The 21,315-nt window shown below is 45.4% G+C and overlaps 1 protein-coding gene across 4 annotated transcripts in view; it reads left to right on the top strand.

Annotated features, from left to right (window-relative positions):
- USP9X (ubiquitin specific peptidase 9 X-linked) overlaps positions 1-21,315 on the top strand; it is a 1,493,361-nt gene that overhangs the window by 411,327 nt on the left and 1,060,719 nt on the right. For all 4 annotated transcript variants that reach the window (XM_069204214.1, XM_069204212.1, XM_069204215.1 and 1 more), the window contains exon 11: positions 8,434-8,538. In XM_069204214.1, the coding sequence (XP_069060315.1) occupies positions 8,434-8,538 (105 nt within the window). The remainder of the gene's footprint in view (positions 1-8,433; positions 8,539-21,315) is intronic.

Raw genomic sequence — 21,315 nt, 5'->3', positions numbered from 1 at the left:
GTAAGCTGGGGCCCCCCTGCTCGAGACTCAGTATTGAATTTGCCTCATCCAGGGTGTAGACAGCATGTGTCTTCCCTGCCAAGAAAACATAAGCCAAAATGGGTGGCCTCACTTGTACTTGACTCCTTTCTCTCTAAGGAAGGTAGTGGCATGTTTCAGGGCTCTTCTTTGAAGCGCGATGTAGGACATGTCTTGATAGAGCCATACCTTTGAACCATCAAATGTGATTGATCCCTGATTCAGATTTGTGGCCATAATCAACTCTTTTTGTCGATAACTGTGGAGACGGGTCAGAATGTCTTGTGCTGACCTGAAGGCTCTGGTCGTGCGGTCCAGTATGATTTCTTTGTCCTCCAGTACCTGAACTATGTGGCGGAAAAGGCAGAGCACGTAGTCCTCTAGCTTGCCAGAGTCTGCTTGCAGTGGTACCTTTTTGATACGAATGTTGGCTGTACAGGACCTATTCTCCAGGTGTTCGAGGTGGCAGTTTAGGTCCGCATTCTGATGTTGAAGTTTGAGTATTTGTCGTCAGCAAGCCTCCAATTCCTCCTCACTGGCTCGCTAGCTTTGCTCTAAGGTGTTGACTCGTTGGCCCATGTAATTTAGTTTACAGTAGATGTCTTTGATGTCTTGAGGTATCTTCTGCTTCAAGGCCGCGATGTCATCGTGGAGGTCGAGGAAGAGTGTCTCCATGAAGCCTCGGGTGATCAGGGCCTCTTCTTCCTGGGAGAGTGCAGACTGGGTCTGGATGGGGGAGCCCTGGTCTCTGGATCAGTCACTGCGCTTAAAGACTGATTTGGATAAGAGATTTTGGGGGTGGAGAGGGTAGTTCGCCTGCAATGCTCAACCAGGGACCAGCAGACAAAAATGATCCCTTGGGTTTTCTCGCCCCTCCTCGCACCCCATGGGCGACAGCAGGCCAGCGGACTCCAAGCTGATCGGGTGGGAGATTTGGTAGGGGGGTTAGATATGGCTCAATAGTATAGCTTATGTAGAGGTTACACTGTATCTACAGGTAGGTAGTGATAAGCCGTGTTAATGGTTGGGAAGGGGATTGGGGCAGCAAGGGAGCTGGCTCAAAGTCCAGTGCCACAGGTGACAATGCAGAGAAGGGGTGCGGCTCCTCCAATCAAATAGTGTATCTAGAATCCTCGTGGGCTTCCCATGTGCAGGTATCCGCGAGTGGCCACCGCTGGAGAATGCAGATGCTGCAAGAAGTGGCCACCACGTGAGCAATAGCCTAGCTGTGCTTATGCAGACTACAGCTATGGAGGCAACGCTGAGCTGGGTGGAGAAATCTTACTAAGCTCCTCTGGAAATCGGCCTCCTGCTCTGGGTGAGTTCAAGGGCCTCTGCCCCTTCGCTCCACCGCTGCTGTGGGGGGGGGGGGAGGGGGGTTGGTGGGGTTGAAGGCGTTTGCCCATCCAGCCCATTGGCTCCCAGCCTTCTCAGTGCCGTAACTGGTCGGGTCAAAGCATAGTGCTGCACCCTCCTTGCCGGTGCTGATGCCTCTCGGGGACTGCTGACCTCTTCTTACGAGCCGCTGTAGGGCTGTATTTGATTGATGACATTTTGTGTAGGGAGCTGCCAAGTTGAGGCTGCTTTCCTCCAGTATTCATCAGGTCTTCCAAGCACTGGCTTGGTCCAGTGGCCAGAGGTGGTCCACCCTGGGCTCAGTGGGCAACGGCCGAACTTCCAAGCCAGTCACGGCCTATCTGTTGCAGCGGAGCTCTGAGGACTAGCTCCTACACAGGTGCCATTTTAGACACGCCCCCCAGATGCAGCATTTTATATACCTTCGACTTTGTCTGCTTAGTGCAGCACCACATCAAAACCATTTTGTTTGAGGATGTTAATTGCATGTATTTCCACTAGAGCAGCGTTACCCAAACTGTGTGCTGTGACCCTCTGGTGGGCTGCGAAAGAGCAATAAATAAAGATGCCTTTACATTTTGTATTTATCTTGTCACATTTGCTGTGCTTGAAAGACATAGATCAAATACCAGGCTATGTCGTCTGAAAAATGTATGCTTATTCTTTTAACATGGGATTGGTGTTACCTTGTCTTTCGCTTATGGCAAAGAGAGGAGTTTTCAAATTAAACTGTGCAACAGTCTCGCTGGTGTACATGGAGTTTTTAAGTAAAAGGTATAGGATGTAATCTTTTTGTAAAACAGCACAACTTAGAAACCTGTAAATGAATTGGGCACATTTCAGAATATATCAGCAGTTAAGGAAAGCAAATAACGAAGCACGTTTGTTTGTAGTTCTGAGTGCAATGGGGAAAACATTTTAATAGAATAAAAATAAATCAAGATATTTTGTGATACGGATATGATAAATATTCACTGGAACCTGATCTCCATTCATTATGATTTGTCTACCATAAAGTTTTATCAGCAAAACTATGTGCACAAATTAATTGTCCACTTCTTTGGAAAGTATGCTGTCTGTAAATACAGAGTGCTGCCACATGATGCTTTACTGATATATTTGTGACAGTGTGCTCCAAAATGCAGCACCTACATGACAACCCTTAGCACTCTTCTGCTGAATACATTTGCTACTTTTTGTCTGAAGCTTGGATTCTTCACAATCCCTATGACTTCAATGTTATATCATTGATGTCTGCACCACTACTCTGAATTTTGTTCCAGTGCCACTGGTGCAAAGGTGCCAAACTGTTTCCATTAGTCCAGTTATTAAAAAAAAATAAAAAAAAGCATAAAAAATATTCCCAAGTAAGACTCTGGGTTAACTTTCCAGTATTTTTTTGCCCGCGTTTTTTACTTCATAAAGGCATTTCAACAGAAAATATGCTCACTACATGTAATCGTACACAATAACCCTACTTGTGTTTGACTTTCACATATAAGTTAGGAAATATGGATGTGACCTAACAAACAGAGCTGCCAACTTTGGATTTGGGGACCCAGGTTCAAGTCCCAACATAAGTTCTGGGCAAATCGCATGATCTCCCATGCTCAAAATAAAATGTATCTGACCCTATGAAATGTAATCTAGTGCTCATGTAAAGCGCTGCATTGCCCTTCACTAGTGTTGACACTGTATAAAACTGCAATATACGTATGGAGTCCAGAATGCAGCACTGGGTCTTGTCGTAACAGATTGTTATGATGCCTTACACCATTCTGTGATGCAGAAGGGTTTTTAACATTTTCAAAATCACTGGTTTCAACATGCAACTCAATCCCTACCCACCCTAAAAAACCCTTACCACCAAAAAAAACACACCCACCCTAAAAACACCCTTACCAGCCAAAAACCCATACCCAACCTGAAAACCCTTTACCACCCAAAAACCTAAACCTATACTACCCTAAAAACCTAAACATGCCCTCACCACCCAAAAAACATCCCCACTCTAAAGCCCCTTACCACACAAAACCCATACCCACCCTAAACACTAAAAATGCCTTTACCACCCAAAAACCCATAACCAACCTAAAAATGCACTTGCCACCCAAAGCCCATACCCACCCTAAACCCTTACAACTCAAAAGAACATACCCACCCTGCACACTAAAAATGCCCTTAGCACCCAAAACCCCAGACCCACCCTAAAACTTAAAAATGCACTTATATGTTGTAGGAAAGTAATAGTTAGGAAATAGAATTAAAAAAAACCTTAGAACATTCACTAAAAAAAGAGAGGTTACAGGGACGTTAGGCTCCTAGTTGTCTTGTACAAATCTAGTGAAGTTCAGCAGATATAGTTACCTGAGCTAACGATATCTTCAGTCCCTGCAACACACTGCTCATGACCTCACATATTACGTCGCTGATGACATCCAGTTAGTGTGTTTTCTTAAAGTTTTAGTGTTCAGCATGTTTACCAGGGTACTACAAAAGTTAAAATAGTATTCTTTCTGTACTACTGTGTGATACTATTTGTAACATATGTTAGTGACTGTGTGTATCCCTATGTGTGTGGTTGTGGGAGTGGATGTGTGAGTGCCTGTGTGGGTATATAAGTAGGTATGTGAGTAACTGTGTGGGTGAGTGAGTGGCTGTATGGGTGAATGAGTGGATGTGTAAGTGACTGGTAGGTGAGTGAGTGGCTGTTTGGGTGGGTGAGTGGGTGTGTAATAACTGTGGGTGAGTGAGAGAATGGCTGTATGAGTGAATGACTTGCTGATTAAGTGGCTTTATGGGTGAGGTGATTGGGTGTTAGAGTGGCTGTTTTGTTAAGTGAGGTGGTGTGTAAGTAGCTGTATTGCAGATTAAGCCCCTCATTATGGGGTGGAAAAAGCTGCCCACCAAACTTCCGCAGTTGGTTTACTGCCAGTGCGGTCCCGTTCCGAGGCCCCTATTGAGAGTTTCTGGCTGGTCAGCGGATGGAAACACTGGCCCAAACAGCCCACAACATTGATGCCGGCTCATAATTGAGCCTGCGGCGATGTTGCAGTGTGTAGGGTGCACCAGCACGTGTCATGCTTTTCCCTGTCTGCAAAACAGACAGTGAAAAACACGACTGGGTTTGCAATGGGGGCCCCTACACTGCCCAGACCAAGTGCATGGGCCTCTTTGGGGGCCCCTATACCCTCTCTCCGCCAACATTTACGTGACGGTGTAAACTCCGGCAGAGAGAGGGGTCGTAATCCCCAGGGCAGTCCTGCTTACAGCACTGCCCTTGCAGATTGAGACTGCTGGCACTGCCAGGCCGTCGGCTTCCGGAAACGTGGTGGTGCAGGTGGTCTGACCGTGGCGCGTGCGCCACAGTCATAATGTGGAGGCCAGACTGCCATATTGGCGGCGGTCCGACCGCGACCCTGGTGGTCTCAAGACCACCACGATCGTAATTAGGGCCTAAGTTTAGTCTGTGTGAATAGGTGAGTGAGTAGATGTGTGAGTGCTTGTATGGATGTGTGAGTGGTGTTGAGAGACTGTATGGGTGGGTGGGTGAGTAGGTAGGTATGTAAGTAGCTGTATGGGTGAGTGACTCTGTGAGAGGCTATATGGGTAAGTGACTGGTTGTATGAGTAGCTGTATGGGTGAGTAAGTGGTTGTGAGTGTTCCTGCATGAGCGAGTGGGTGTGAGAGTGACTCTGGATGAGTGAGTGGTTATATGAGTACTTGTCTGTGAATGGATGCATGAGTAGGTGTATGAGAGGTTGTATGATGTGTAAGTTGGTATGTAGGTATCAGTGATGGCATTGGAGATATCATCAGTGACCATTTCATGAGTGTTGTAACATGAGGTCATAAGCAATGCATTGCGAGGTGTAAGTTATAGTTTGCTCAGGTAACTATAACTGCTGAATTTTACTGTTTTGTGCGAGTGAAATGTGAGCCTAACTATAACTTTCCTGTAATGTTCGTTTTTTTCAGTGAATTTCTAATGTTTTTCTAATGCTTTTATTTAACTATAACATCCCTTTAAGCTTTGGTTTGTTTTTTAAGTGAATTTCTAAGGTTTTTTGAATTTTATTCTAATTGTAACCACAAAACTTTGACAGTGAGAATGTGAATGAGTAGGTGTCTCATTAGGTTTGTGAGTGGGTGTGAGAGTATCTGAGTGGGTCTGTGAGTTAGTGCACAAGTCTCTGAGTGGGTGCGTAAGCCTGACTTGGTATGTGAGTGGTTGCATGAGTTTCTTAGCGGGTCTGTGAGTGGGTGCACGAGGGTCGGAGTGGGTCTGTGAGTGAGTACATGAGTCTCTGAGTAGGTCTGTGAGTGAATGCATGAGTGTCTGAGTGTGTGTGTGTTTGTGTGGGTGTTTCAGTAGCTGCGTGAGTGACTTGGCCACAAAGGAGCCACAACTACCCATTTATCCAGCAAGTGTCCACAGTTTTGCAGAAAATGTCTACCCAACTGAAATACTTTCTACTGGTTAGGAAGTAAGAGCTACCTTGTTGGGTAAATGTCCAGTGTGTTTTATACTCTACAGCTGTGTAATGGACCATGAGGGAATGTCTCCATTGACCTTGTGTGCGTTTGCCAATGTGATTCCTGAATTCTGTGATAACATGAGTCCTTGTGTAGAAAGGCCAACAAGATTACAAAATGTAAGTTTCCATCAAACCAGGGACCTTCCTTTTAGCTTTATAACGTAAGTGCATCTTTGTTTAGTAGAGATGTCCTTATAACCCTCGTCATCAGGAATGCGCCACCTAAATTGTTGGAAAACACTCTGAGGGGCCCTTTGGTAAGCTGTCCATCATCCTGTCAAACAGGAAAACCTTTGCATACTATTAAGGTGGACGTGGTGGGGCAAAGTTAGCAGGGCAGTGGGGCCCTCTCTCTGGGCCAGTTTTGTCCCTGGGGACCCCATTCCCTAGGCCCCCACCACAATTCAATGTGGGATAGGGTGCAGCGCTGCCTCTCCCCTCTGGGCTGATTATGACCCTGGCGACCCCATCTCCTGGGGCCCAGTTGTATCTCCTGTGTAGCCCCAGGGCACCCAGTGTGCAATGGGACCTTGAGGGAAGCCTCAAGGCCCCTGTGGTCCCAGCCAGCTCCCTACCTCCTGCGGGAGCTAGCATTGCTCTTGCACACAGGGAGCTGCTAAACATGCAGCTCCCTGTGTACAACAGCAATCATTTAATCTCTTTCCCTGCCCGCATCCTTGTGGGCAGAGAAAGAGATGAAACCTCTGATTCCAGCGGGCGAGAGTACTTTTGACAGCTCTCAGCCGCTGGAAGCAGAGTGTTTTCTCTGACTTAGCGGGAGCTGTTAAATTTGGTGTAATTATATCCAGTGGTTCGGATTGTAGTTGTGTTCAAAACTCCTATGGGAATTAACATGGGAAATACACTTTTTTGAACCCCCTTTTTTCTTGGCCCCCGCTTAACTGATCACCCCTAAACTTTCAATGCGCAACCAGAACTACCAGCACACTCTTTCTGGAAAGTTTTGTTAAGATCGATCAAACAGCACCCAAGATATAGGCAAGGCAACAAAGCTTTTTCTATTGAAACATGGCCATAACTATAACAGCCTACAGGCGGCCGACAGTAGGTGATTTTTATATATTTATTTATATATATATATATATGTGTGTGTGTGTGTACACACACACACACGCACACACAGTTAATACTTACCTGTAAAACCTTTACCATGCATATGCCATTGCCATTCATGTTTTTTTTAAATAAAAAAAAAACGTATCTTTAAAACCTTTACTGCACATATGTCCTAACCATTCATGCCTTTGGAATGAAATTGGTGGTAAAGGTATATTCATGGTAAAAGCATGCATGTTAGAGGCATGCATGGTAAAGGTATTTTTGTGTTAACTGTTATGCGTGGTTTAGACCTTGTTGAAATGGCTTTCTTACGCTGCAGGTCACCATGACCACGTTGTAATGGCTTTCTTCTGCCTCAGGCCATCATCCCGATCTGAAGTGTTTCAACTCCAGTGGCGTTCACCATCTGCTACTTTTATGGGCTGATCAATATCTTGCCCACTTTTGATGAAGACATCGTGAAGATTGTATCATTTATAAGCAATGATGTTAGAGAGGAACACAGAAATTTGTAAGAGTATGTGTTTTTGATATTCACAGCATTTCGAAAGCAAGTTTAACATTAAGAAATCACTCCTGCCTTGTATCATTTAAAACTAAGTGGGTCGTGAAAGTTTGTGGTTCTTAAAATTGTGTCATGATTTTAAAACGTTTGGTAAGCACTGCAGTGGAGGCAGTATCATTTTTGTTTTTCTGTACTTGCTTTTTCCAACAATTTTAAGGGTGCACAAATCAAATTAAGTTTGCCAGCCTGGACCGCTGAAGGTCTCTGTGTTAAAAAGGAAAATGTTGTTTGTTCTGAGTCTAGTTTGTAGTAACTAGTCGTAGTGCTCCTCAATGATATTCTGTCAGCATTCCGGTCTCTGCTATAAGTTGAAAAAGTGGACACAGACACATTTTAAATGAACATCTGCTGCAGCTTGCTGTATTGCATAATTGTTCATGTCCTGAATGGAAAGGTTTTATGTAAGTTATACAGTTTCTGAAAAACCAGCAGTCATTCATGTTTAACATGCACATTCTTCAACAGTGCTTTTGATTAATCTGTCGCTGTCAGCTCCACCCATCACTTGAAGTACTACTGTTGCGATAGCCCTTCCTCATAGTTCATTAGTTCCTTTAAAAAAAAAAAAAAAACTAACCTTATTCTCCCTGAATTTGGTTGGAAGAGCAGTTTCTTTTACTTGAAAGTGTATGCTGTATTGCTGGAAGTGGAAAGAAGTGACCTAGGGACCTACCGTTTATATCTTTGTTGTGATTTACATTGCTAGAGAGATTGTAGATAATACTTTGGAGCCATTCAATGTCATATTTATCATTTTAAAGACTGAACATAAAATTAATTTGGCACTTCATTGCCATGCAAAACTATCTCAACATCTTTAGTTAGGTGTTTAGTAATTGAAAGTGTTCAATTTGTACAATTGTGTTTCCTTGCTAGGCAGGAAAACATGAGGCAATCGTGAAGAATGTTCATGACCTTCTGGCAAAATTGGCTTGGGATTTCTCTCCTGAACAGCTTGATCACCTTTTTGATTGTTTTAAGGTAACAAGAAGTTTATTTGATAATATATTTTAAAAGCTGCAAAATCATAGCATCTTGCTTCTTATGCACAATTATGATAGACCTAACTGTTTATTAAAATGTCGTTTTATGTTGTTTTCTTGAATGTTTGTGTTCAGGCTATAAACCAAAATGTGCTATCATCATATGAATCTGGAAGTTGTAAAGCTAATCCTATTTTGAATAAATGCTTTTATTGCTATTTCCAAATTTTAAAACTGAAGATTTAACAACATTTTATTCCTTAAATATTTTTGATGAGGGACAAAGCTGGACGGGATCAGCCCTACAAAGGTGTTGCTGCTGGTTCCAAACCTTTATGTGCCTGCTTCTTGTTGCCTTTATGGACATTGCCACCTGGAGTTTGACTCGGGTCTGTCTGTGCTTTGCGAACCTAGCCTACATATTTGGACCTCAAATCTGGCACCTATGAAAAAGCAAATTAAGTCCATTTTGATTATAGTAACTTGAACAGTCCCCCAACAGATAAGGTTGCTTCTGATGTCTGTAATTGTACATATGCTGAATCTGCAAGCCTTACATTTTACCATTGCTTACTTCTCTGCACTTTTTCATTAAGGCACCTTAACAAATGATTTGCAGAGAAAGTGTGTTTCAGCAATGAATGAGATATTGTCAGATGTTCTTTCAGAAAGCTGACTGCAGCTTTTTGAGTAGTGATGACAATCACTCAGAGCCAGTCTGCTCTTATCGTATCCCCAAGAATCTGGTTATGCCTCCTTAGAAGTCAGCATTTAGAATGGATACCTTTTCCTACAAATTCCTGAGCTTACAAATATCCTTCAGGAACCAGACTGGACTTGGAAACGTATTTAAAAAAATAGATCTGCAGTGCCACCAGGTAATGCCATTTGTCTTCAGCTATGACTTTGTCTACCTGCGATGTTATGACATTGAAGTATTTAAGGCACCATCCAGCTTTCTGATGTCTGTTCTGTTTCTCTGCGCCTCGTTGATTTTAGTCTGGAGATTTTCTTGTACTTCACGTTGAAATTCCTCCAATTACTTGGTCCAATGTCACCTAAGCTTTTGAGGCCATGTCATAAGATATCTTTGTCACTTACCCATGACCTCTGTAATAGTTGTGCCTAGGATCAGAACACAACCCCTCAGCCTTCAACTCCTATTCGGTCTTGCATTTGAAGGCCATCAGAGAGCAGAAGGTGAAGCTATTTTTGGCTAAGACCCCTACTGATACACAAAAGAGATCTCCCCCCAAAACATCCTCTCATTCCTTGAGGAAATGCCAATGCTCCCAGGACCATTGAGTGTTCTTCAGCCATTCCCTATTGGTGGGCTCCTTTTAGGTAATATAATTAGTAAAGATGAACTGATAATTTGACTGTCGGCTGACCCTGCACATGTCTAAACCTTGAGGCAGGCCATGCTGAATATTTTGAGTATAGCCCTGTTCACTCTGTTGGCCACAACGCAAAGGTAAGGCCAGCTTCTGTAGGTTTTGGGATTCTGGCAGCCCTGATGCTACTGGCAGTGCATTGGGCATTGGGTCTGCTTCCGATGAAGCCAGTCCTCTAGGGCTCTGCCCCCCATTTGGCGCTTAACCTTAAGACACATCAGCAGTTCCCTATGAGAACATTTCTATGCCACCTTCAAAACCCTCAAAAATGGGCAGAAAAAGAACCATTTTTGACAAGCCTTTGACACAACCACTCCTAGCACCCCACAAGTTATCCATTTAGAAAAAAATATGAAAGAGAAATGGTCTTGATACAATCCCAGAAGTGGGTTTTCCTTACCCCTTTGAGCCTCCCTCACAGGATGTCTTTTATTCACTTTGGGGTATGAAAAGCAGTGAAAAAGTAAGAAATTATCCGTGCCTCCCACATAGGCCAACAATAAAATTGGCAGAAATCTTGCATCAGTTTTATGCAACTTCAGACAATATGCTAGCCTTTGAGACACTTTTGGACACTTCCGGCTGCCTGGGAAAAACCCTTCTTTGATCCAACAGCTGTCAGGCAGATCACATGATGAAACCACTGTGCAGCCTTAAACTTTAGTTGTCACATCCCTCCCTGGAGAGTCTGTTGGTCCAAGTCTCTTCTCCTTCTAGATACCTTTCTTACAGTATCTCCAGTCTGAGGCTGGTCTCTGGACAAAAAATTTTGATAGAGATTTCTGACCTCTGAACCCTTGCCTTTTGAATATTTCCCAAGCACCGGACTGGATCCAGAAACCTTTGAACAATGCCTCTGGGCACTGGTAGGTGGCTGTGTGGGACTCCACTCTGTGGTGTTCCCCTCCAAAATGATGAATGGGGCATACACATAGGTTCCTCGAACACCAGTTCCTTTCTTTCTGAGCCCCCATATGAGGATCCAGAGCTACCTCTCATCTCTGAGATACCTTTTCAACCAAAATATGTTCATTGTGAAAGAGAAATGTCACCTCCCATGATGACAGGCTTCAACCTTGTAAGTACTGTTGCAAACAAATGTCGGAACACCCTCATCAGGTCTACCTGTGGTGACTGTGGTCGAGCCAACACTCCTAAGGTCTTCAGTGACTGCCTGTCAATGAACCTGAAGGCTATACGAGACAGCAAGGTGGAACTCTATCGCCAAGATTCAGAAGACTCCAAAACAAGACTGGTCCAGTTTGAAGGGCCAGACCTGGTACTATTCAGTCCAGAAGTCACAGGAGTCGTTTGAGATCCGTCTACATGCTCCAAGTCTCAAGGTAAGTCGAGGAGATAGCACAAAACAAATCCAAGCCGGACTTTGCCCCTTGCAACCACTCAAGTACTCTTGAGAAGATGCAAGTGTGTTACCATGCCTCTCGATCTCCCAAAGTCTATCAGTGCAACTTGTCCTCTCTCAACCTGAGCTGGGCCTGTCTGCGATACTGTGACAGATCAGAGTGTTATTTGAGGTCATGCTCTGACCAGTGGCGGCTGCTGCAAATCAAGGGTGGTGGGGTTGAGAGGTGTACTGTTGGGAGAGGTTGTTAAAAAACAATAAAAAAAACAACAACAAAAAAGTACTTGCCTGCTGCTCCTGCCTGCTGCTTCTGGCTGCCTCATTCGCTCCTCTCTTCACGGCAGTCACTGGGGCACAGGCTCCCAATCCAGACGCTGCTCTCATACTATACCAAGCATGAGAGAATTGCCAGGGTTGTCCTGAGCGGTCTGGTTTGATGCTCGCTCAGGCACAGAGAGCCTCAGCCATTTCTCCAGCCCGGCTGCATAACACAGGTGGGTTGGAGAAATGTAAGTGCACGTGTCGGTTTGGCCAGCCAAACCGACATGCACACTTTACAGTACCCACCACTTCTTCTCCCTGTGGCCTGGCCCTGCCCCAGACGTGCATGACTCAGTAAGGCAGTGACAAATAGAATGAGAATACAATTGTTTTATTATGATTTTATTTGTCATTGCCTGACTGAGCGGTGGTGGTGGTGGTGGTGGTGGGGGGGTGACGCTCCTCTGCTATTACAGAGGAACTGCCAGTGCCTCTGACTACTTACCATCTCTCACGCTCCAGATCCACCACTGGGCTTCCTCCATCTCCTCCTCTGACTTTGGACTGGACCCCGGAGCCTCAACTCCCAAGTTATTTTTGCCTTGGCTGTGCTTGGCTTCTATCAGGGTGTCTTAGATCACCCTAATGGACATGCCACCTCCAGGAGGAAGGACACACATTTCAGTCCTTATTTGGCACAGTTTAGGACAACAATCATATACACATGATTAACGAGGGCAACCATACCACAAGGAACATTTTTATGATGACCTTGAAGGAGCCAGGGTCATTTATACCCTGAGTCAGGCCTCCCTTGGTCCGGCCACTGAGGAGAGTGCTGATTATGCAGTGATCATGTGTAGGGCAGCTGGAGTTCTTGACCTTCAGCTCCCCACCTTCGAGGTCAAGACCAGCAACTTGACTGAAGTGGTCCTGCCAGGGATAACATCCACTGAGCTCCTCTGCCCCTCATTTAGGCACTTGCGGGTACCCACTCGGGGTCTTGGGCCAAATCTTGCTCTGGTCTCCGGTTCAGTTTCATCCCTTTTCCCCTGGAAAAGAGTCCAGGACATTTTGGCTATGATCCCAGTCTGTCAGCCTCTGTCCTGGATTTCAGTGTGGTAGAGTGTGGCTACTGGGACTGATGACCATCTGTTGGTTGATCACGCCAGATGGCGCACGTGGGCTCTGCAGTGGGATCTGAAGTCTTAGTTGCTCCAACATCAAGAGGATCTCTCTGACCATGTTCAAATCTCAGAGGAGACTTTAGGGTGATTGCTGTACCATGATTGGGTCAGCAGCAGCTCCCTTTACCTGCCCCATTCAAAGGTGATAGTGATGGCCCATGTGTCCCTACTGGATTGGGGCAGCCTTCTGGCAGAAGTGGAGATCAGAGGCCTCTGGGCCCCAGCAGAGACTGGGCTCCTATATCGACCTTCTGGAGCTGAGGGCCAGATTGCTTGGTGCTGAAAGCCTTCCTTCTGTCTACCAAAGGGAGGCTGGTGCAGGTGCTTACAGATAACACTACCGCCATGTGGTATTGCAGTAAGAAGGGTGGTGTCTGGTCGTACATCTTGTGCCAGGAGACGCTACACCTCAGAAAATTACTGGATCATTAAGGGATCTTCCTGATGGTAAACTACCTGGCATGATCTTTAAATGGCAGGGCATACGTGTTCAGCTGTTGACCCCTAACAGATCACAAGTGGCGGTTACACACCCAGAGGGGTGGAGCAATGCCTCCTACACAAATGGGGAGGATCTTGGGCTCAATCTATTCGGCACTGCTGTAGAGAAGGCAATGTCACCAGTTCTGCGTCTTGCAGTTTCAAAGATGCCATTCGTTAAGAAATGCATTTCACCTGTAGTGGAATTTTGGACTCCTGTATGCCTTCCCGCCGATACAACTGCCTCTCAGAGTTGTGTAGACTATCCAGAATAAGTTGGCCTAAGTCATCCTGGTGGCTACGGATTGGGCAGGGAGAGTACTGTATTCAGAATCTTGCACATCTGTCCCCGTTTCAGGCTGCCTTGCGGGAGGATATGCTGTTGCAAGAACTGATGAGGATACTGCACCTGGGTCTTTACAATCTCTTCCTTTATGCATAGAGATTAAGCGGTGATAAATGAATACATTCAACCTTCCTCCAGAGGTGGTTGACGTCATCTTGGCAGCCAGACATCCTGTGACAAAACTGTATATGCTCCTATTGGTACAAATGTGTGGTTTGGTGCAAGCACACCAGAATACCTCCCCCCCCCCCCCCCCCCCCAAGGTAAGTTCACAAGGTGAGAAATCTGTGGTTAGAAGTCAGTCAGAAGAACTAGTTACCATTTGTGGCACCTTCGGACATGTTCTTAATAGAGAAAATGTATTTAAATGCAGATTCCTCACTTACCCTTCCATCCTCCCTGTTTCTGTGAATTGGGCTCTCCATTAAATAGATCAAAAGTCTAAGAATCTGCACACTGGTCAAAGCTAGTTTGCCACTGGGACTCTGTTTGGGGGCTCATACATCCTCAAAAACAACGGACATCATTGTGCGGGAGTTGCACCTATATATGCCCGGCACACAATTTCCAGAGCGGAACAGTGGTCAGGGTGGCTCGATCAATAGCTATTTTGCTACATTAGCATGTTTGCAATCCTTTCCACTGGATTCTCATTAGATGTCCAGGCAGCCCACATCGACATGTCCTTTAAGGGCGAATTGCTGTTCAGGGAGATGAAAAACTCCTCACTGGAGTTATTGAACAACCGCAGTGCCATGGCACATTTACTGGAAGTAGCCTCCCTGACAAAACAATCCTACCAGCAGTACAGGAAGTTTCAAGGCTACTCCAGAGTACAAGTCCCAGTAGCTCTAGCCTGTGCAATATTTCCAAACGCCTCAACAAAAAGATCCCACTTCTTTGGGAACAGGGATGAATCTAAACCTCATAATTACCATAATTATCAGATGCACCAATTTGTCATTTTCTGTTGGTATTTCTGCCTGATAACTTCAGCACTATTGCCCGTTTCATTCCTATGTGGCACTGGCTTCTGGTGGAGATTAGGGTCGACATAGGTAGTGCCATAGAGAAAATGTTCATTGAATTTTCCTTCCTTTACTTTGTGGTCACCAAGCAGGAAAGAGGTCTGACACACTTCCTCAGTTTTCTCTTGAACGGTGTCATTCCTCAGGGCAGGTTAAAGATGCTGTCCCTGACCTAGGTTCTACCGGCTCTTAGTGCAAAATATTAACTGCTGTCTCCGGTCTTCCGTAATGTTTGCTTTTTTCTGCCAATCTTACTCAGTAACAGAAGCTACTTGAGGTTCACAGTGGGATATCAGCACTACCAGTTTGAGGTACTGCCATTTGGACTGACCACCCTGTAAGTTTCCATTTATGGATGGCCCCGTTAGCAAGTTCATTGTGACAGTGATGGCTTCATTATGTCTGTAGACCCATCTCAACCCCACATAGAAGCTCACTTTGACTAAAGGGGTGCCCATTACCACTTTTCTACCTCCTCCTCATCACAGTGCTGATATTCAGTATAAGGTTCTGATATTTCTCGCAGAGACACTGATCCTAGTTGTTAAAGTCCTGTGAATGTTAGGTCTGGTGACCTCATGTATCCTTTTAGTGCTGATCGCTATATGGCAAATGGGAGCCCTTTACTGGTTTTTAAGGAGGCACTGGCTTCATGGAAGTCTCTTAGCCTTAGTGCACGTTAATAATCTGCACTGGAGGATGCGTCCCCCGTCTTTCACTGGATCATCCTTTCAGCCCTCCACAGTTGCAGCGTACCATAATTACAGTTGCTTTCTCAAATATCCAGTGCGCTTCTCTGGGAGCCAGCACCGCACTGGACTTTCGGTCCGTGTTGGAGCAGTGCCTGTACATGAATGGACTGGTACTTCAGGTGGTCTATCTTGCCATTAGGTCTTTCCTCTCTCAACTCTCTCAAAGTTTTGGGGATTGTTTTTCAAATTCAGTCTGACAGCACCACCACAATCCATTACCTCAACAGACAAGGCAACTTGTGATTATGGACCATGGGTTAGCAGGTGATTTGACTGTGGCAGTGGGTCCAGCAAGGGGCATTTTCACTGCTGTAGCATACCTTTCGAGCATCCTCAACATGAGAGCAGATGCTATGAGTCACATCTTCTTGAAGGACCGTCCTGAAGTGATGGAAATTCTTTTCCAGAAAGTCATATCCATGCAAGACTCTCTTCTTCAGGGCTCAAAAACAGAAGATATCCTTGTTTCTTTTTTCTGCCATACACTGACTTATGAAATGTTCCTTGGGGGTGCCCTCATACCTGGGTGATCTTTTGGCCTGCTTTCATATGCATTTTTACCAATCCCACTTCTGCATCATGTAGATGATGTGGGAGAATTGAACACAGCTGTTCCCATCATTCCAGCTTAGGCAAGGAAGATTTAGTATGCTGGTATGTTCGAAGTAAGCTCTAGGCCCTGTCTTCCTGTCTTGAACAGGGTTTCCAGGGTCTTCATCCCAATACCTAAGCACTACAGCTGCACATGTGGAGATTAAGCAGGGTCAGCGAGAAACCATTGCTTGCGGTCTCAGTTTGCGGATGCTATCTTGGCTGCTAGAAGTAATTGGTGCAATTTAGTTGATCTGCACCCATTTCTGCCCGCATTACCCATAGCCTAGCATAATCCAACAGGGGCTACTGCACAGTGATATTTGTCTGCCCTATGTGCTTTCATGTGACTCCTTTAACATTCTAATCAGTTTAAAGCACCACTGGTAGTGCTTTTTCTAAAACGTTTGCTTTACATGCTTGCTCCCCTTCTTTTTAGTGTTCCCCTCTGAGATTTGAGTCTCTTCTTAATATTCCTCTTAGCATCTCCTTTGACGCAGAACACTGTTTTCTTGATGTCCGTGAGTCCATCTCATAGAGTTTGTGAACTGCAGGCCCTTTCTGTTCCTGCACCTTTCATGGGGGTCTACTCATATAAAGTGGTGCTTTATACTTGTCCTGCAGGTCTGCCAAAGTTGTGAGCCTTTGGCGAGTCACTCACTGTCAAGTCCCCCTCCTCGCCTTCTCTCCCATTCACCTTCTCACCTGTCCTCCTCCTAAAGAGGAAGAACAACCGCATAGGTTAGTTCCCACTGTGCTGTTTCTCTTACTGACCAGACACAACAGCATGGATTTTGAGATTTGTATACGCTTTATCAGAGCCAAGAATGGCAGAATGTTCATTAGCACACACATGGGCCATGGGGTTGCCATTTGCATTTAGATCTGCCATGCCCTCAGCCAAGAAAGGCACTCCATCTGATAGTCATGCCCACTCCACGAAGTCCATGGCAGCTTATATTGCAATACCCGGGGTTACCCATAGCTGTTATTTGTCAGGTGGCTACACTGCCATGTTTGCATACTTTTTCTAGGCATTATTGCCTCATGGCTCAGGCATGCAGCGAGGGATTCTATTCCAGAGCTAGGTTGCATGATTTGCTTAATAAATTGGCACTAATCAGTTCCCCCCCACCCCACTCCTCTCCCAAGGATATTGCCTTGTGATTCATTCATAAGGTGCAGATTCTGTGGGAAGAAATTTCCATCAGAAGGATAAGTTACTTTCCTTTGGTAATATGTACAAAGGCATGTGTGGCACATGTTTTGCATGCTCCTTCCATTTTGTGTTGGGTCCAGTGTGCAAATTGTTTTTCTTTAAAGAAATCTTTAGAGTCATGAGCTAAAGTGACTCCTCCTCTTTCTAATCAGTATTGTTGTTCAATGCGTTCCCATCTTTGCGTTTAGAAAATCTGGGAACTATCGCCTGTTGGATCGATGCGCTCCAACTGCAGCCTTCGGGCCTCGCCTTTCCGGGCCTATCTTTCTATCTCGTCAGCGTCACCTTTAAAAAACCCTGCTGATGGAAAGGACTCCATTCAGTTTCTGCCCAAGGTACCACGCTAAGTACCTGCGGACTGACCTTCATTAGTTTGCAACCTGTGCTTTTCTCATGATCACAAGAAAGAAGACTGCGAGGCCTGCCGATTAGTTTCAAAGAAAGCCTTACAGGACCAAAGGGCACATCGCAGGGAGATGCAGCGTAAGAAGGTTGACGAAACACCCAACATCTTTGATCGACACGATGTCGAGGAGAAGGAACTCTACAAGTCATCTGCTACGGATGCCCCATCCTCAGGCTCGGCACTGATAGCACGGCCAAAGCCATCAGCTTCTGCTCCAAGGTGACTCTCTTCAACTTCGGATCTGACAACTTTGGCTCCTAAACCATAACCACATTCGGCTCGCAAAACAATTCTCCAGACAATTCAGGTTCGGCTCGATCCATGCCAAAAACAGCTGCACATACAGCCTGTCTGGCCGCATCGACACCATCTCCATCAAAGTGCCTACATTCCCTTGGAGAAACAGTAGACTTTGCCATGCCTGTTAAAAAGAGGAAGACAGACAAGGCTACTAGTCCCTTGCAGTCTCCTCCACCTACTTCACCACCACCTCCTCTTTCACCATTCATTCCACCACCTACTCCCTCGCAAACTCATTCTCAGGGTGATCCCCTAGATATTACTCCACAGGGATCCCCACAATCCTTTACAGGTGGGCATGGGGTGGGGAGGCGGCGGATGATTATTATAATTCATAACCGCCCACAGATCCTTAACGAGATTATGACATTGATCCCCCGGCGGACACCTTTCCAGACCTGTACCCTGCCAAACCATTCCCTCCTGATGACACCACCTCATATCCGTAACTCATCAGCAGGGATGCAGCCTACCACCTGGTCCCACTCCATGAAGAGCCCATAGAGGAGGATTTCCTCTTAGAAACCCTAGCCAGTACACATTGGACTACCCAGTACCTCCCAATGTAAAAGGCATGCTGTGTCACAATGTTGACATCTATAAAGACCCTGCGTGAGCAAGTATAATCACTCCCGGGGTTGGCATAAAATATAAAGCTGCACCCTCAGACTCTATTTACATCCGAGGGCACCTTCTACTTGATTCATTGTTTGTGTTCAATGCCTGCAAAAGGGGTTACTCACAAACCACAGCTGACGCTTCAACTCCTAATAAAGAGTTGAAGCTAATTGATGCTTCAGGGTAACGAGTAGCAGCAAATTGCAAATACACATGGTCTACTAGCCAGCTATGATCCCGCCCCCATGGAAAAAATGGAGAAACTCCTCCTGTACCTCCCAGAGGAACATAGAAAAAGGGGGCAGAAACTAGTACAAGAGGTCAAACTTCATTTCTAATAACTCTAGTAGGAGTTACCTAGATTCTTTAATACACCTGCCAAGGGTTTTAATACCAGTGTGTTGCTGCGCAGACATGCTTGGCTGCGTATATCTGTCTTCAAGCCATAAGTTCAGCAAATACTCTTAAACATCCCTTTTGGCAAGGAACACCTGTTTGGTCCACAAGTTGACCAAGCGTTAGAAAAAATAAATTGCTAAATCTATGGGTACACTTGAAACCCCCACTCCTGTGGGTCCTTTTGCCGCTTCTCATATAGACCAAGCTCAAAAGCAGTATCTTTGGATGCCTCTTCTTTGTCCTATTGAGCGCAAATTCACAACTCCCCTTTACGAGGCTATTACAGGGGCACGTGCAGAGGTAACAACTACAAAGGTCACGACAAACGTGCTTCCTCACATGGTGCACCATCCACCACTAAGCAGTGACTCACTTCTCCTTTCCCCAGATCATATAACACATGTTGGGGTCAATTATTAACATTTCCCCCACCTGACGATCCTTAACATGAGATCAGTGAGTGTTGGACAGAATCATACTTGGTTATTATCTGGAGCTCATCATCACACCTCCAGACATTCTATCTCGCATACTCTCTATCGAAAATCAAAACCTGCTTAATCAGGAAGTGCAAGCTCTCTTGCTCAAAGGAGCTATAAAAGCTGCCCCTTTTCAACATCAAGAATAGGGGGTATACTCACTGTACTTTCTCATCTCAAAAGAACATGGCTCACTATGGCCCATTTTACATCTCAGGTCCTTAAATTATTATATCCTGTCACAGCATTTCCATTTGGTCAGCCTCCAAGATGTGATCCAGCTTCTCTAGCAAGGTGACTTTGTCAGCACTAGACTTAAAGGATGCCTACTTTCACATCCCTATCCATCCGGCGCACCATGAATTCCTCAGGTTTGTCATAGCTGGCAAATATTATCAGTTCAAAGTCATCCATTCCGGGTCACTACTGCACCCCGGGTGTTCACCAAATTCTTAGCAGTGGTAGCATCACATCTATGCAGACAAAACAACTGTGTTTTCCTGTATCTGGACGACTTGCTTATCAAAGCCAGTACCCTTCCTCTGTCATCAACTCACTCCGGTCACTATAAATTTGCTCCATCAACTAGGGTTTACTATCATTCTACAGAAATCACTTCTTCAACCTTTACAGGTTCAGCTGTATCTGGGAGCTATTCTCACCACACAAGTGGGATTATCCTATCCCAGTGGAGCAAGAATTAAAAATTTCCAGACAATGCTACCACAATTCCAAACCAGTCAACAACTAACAGAACATTTATACGTCTGCTGGTTATGATGGCTTCATGCATTGCCATTGTGCCACATGCACAATTGCACATGCATCTGCTCCAAGAATTTCAGGCACGTCAGTGGTGTCAGTCACAGGGTTGGTGAGAAAATCTAGTGTTAACAGCCGCACTCATTGCTCTCTGCAGTGGTGGAACACACATACCATGTTAAAAGGTCAGCCGTTCCTCGACCCTGTTCCACAAATGGTTCTCGTAGCGGACGCATCACTCACAGGATGGGGTTGTCACCTACAGGATCTCACAGTTCATGGCCACTGGAACACCAAACACCAGGGTATCCACATCAACTTCCTCGAGCTTCAAGCTGTTCACTTAGCATTGGAAGCGTTCATACCTCACCTGATAGGCAAGGGTGTCTTAGTCTGGACGGACGATATGACAGCCATGTACTATGTAGGAAAATGGGGGCACACTCTACAGGGAGTGCAGAATTATTAGGCAAATGAGTATTTTGACCACATCATCCTCTTTATGCATGTTGTCTTACTCCAAGCTGTATAGGCTCGAAAGCCTACTACCAATTAAGCATATTAGGTGATGTGCATCTCTGTAATGAGAAGGGGTGTGGTCTAATGACATCAACACCCTATATCAGGTGTGCATAATTATTAGGCAACTTCCTTTCCTTTGGCAAAATGGGTCAAAAGAAGGACTTGACAGGCTCAGAAAAGTCAAAATAGTGAGATATCTTGCAGAGGGATGCAGCACTTTTAAAATTGCAAAGCTTCTGAAGCGTGATCATCGAACAATCAAGCGTTTCATTCAAAATAGTCAACAGGGTCGCAAGAAGCGTGTGGAAAAACCAAGGCGCAAAATAACTGCCCATGAACTGAGAAAAGTCAAGCGTGCAGCTGCCACGATGCCACTTGCCACCAGTTTGGCCATATTTCAGAGCTGCAACATCACTGGAGTGCCCAAAAGCACAAGGTGTGCAATACTCAGAGACATGGCCAAGGTAAGAAAGGCTGAAAGACGACCACCACTGAACAAGACACACAAGCTGAAACGTCAAGACTGGGCCAAGAAATATCTCAAGACTGATTTTTCTAAGGTTTTATGGACTGATGAAATGAGAGTGAGTCTTGATGGGCCAGATGGATGGGCTGGATTGGTAAAGGGCAGAGAGCTCCAGTCCGACTCAGACGCCAGCAAGGTGGAG

This window comes from Pleurodeles waltl, chromosome 8 (genome assembly GCF_031143425.1).
Source record: "Pleurodeles waltl isolate 20211129_DDA chromosome 8, aPleWal1.hap1.20221129, whole genome shotgun sequence".
Lineage (NCBI taxonomy): Eukaryota > Metazoa > Chordata > Amphibia > Caudata > Salamandridae > Pleurodeles > Pleurodeles waltl.
Note: the sequence above shows the minus strand (reverse complement) of the source record. Positions and strands in the feature narration are given on the sequence as shown.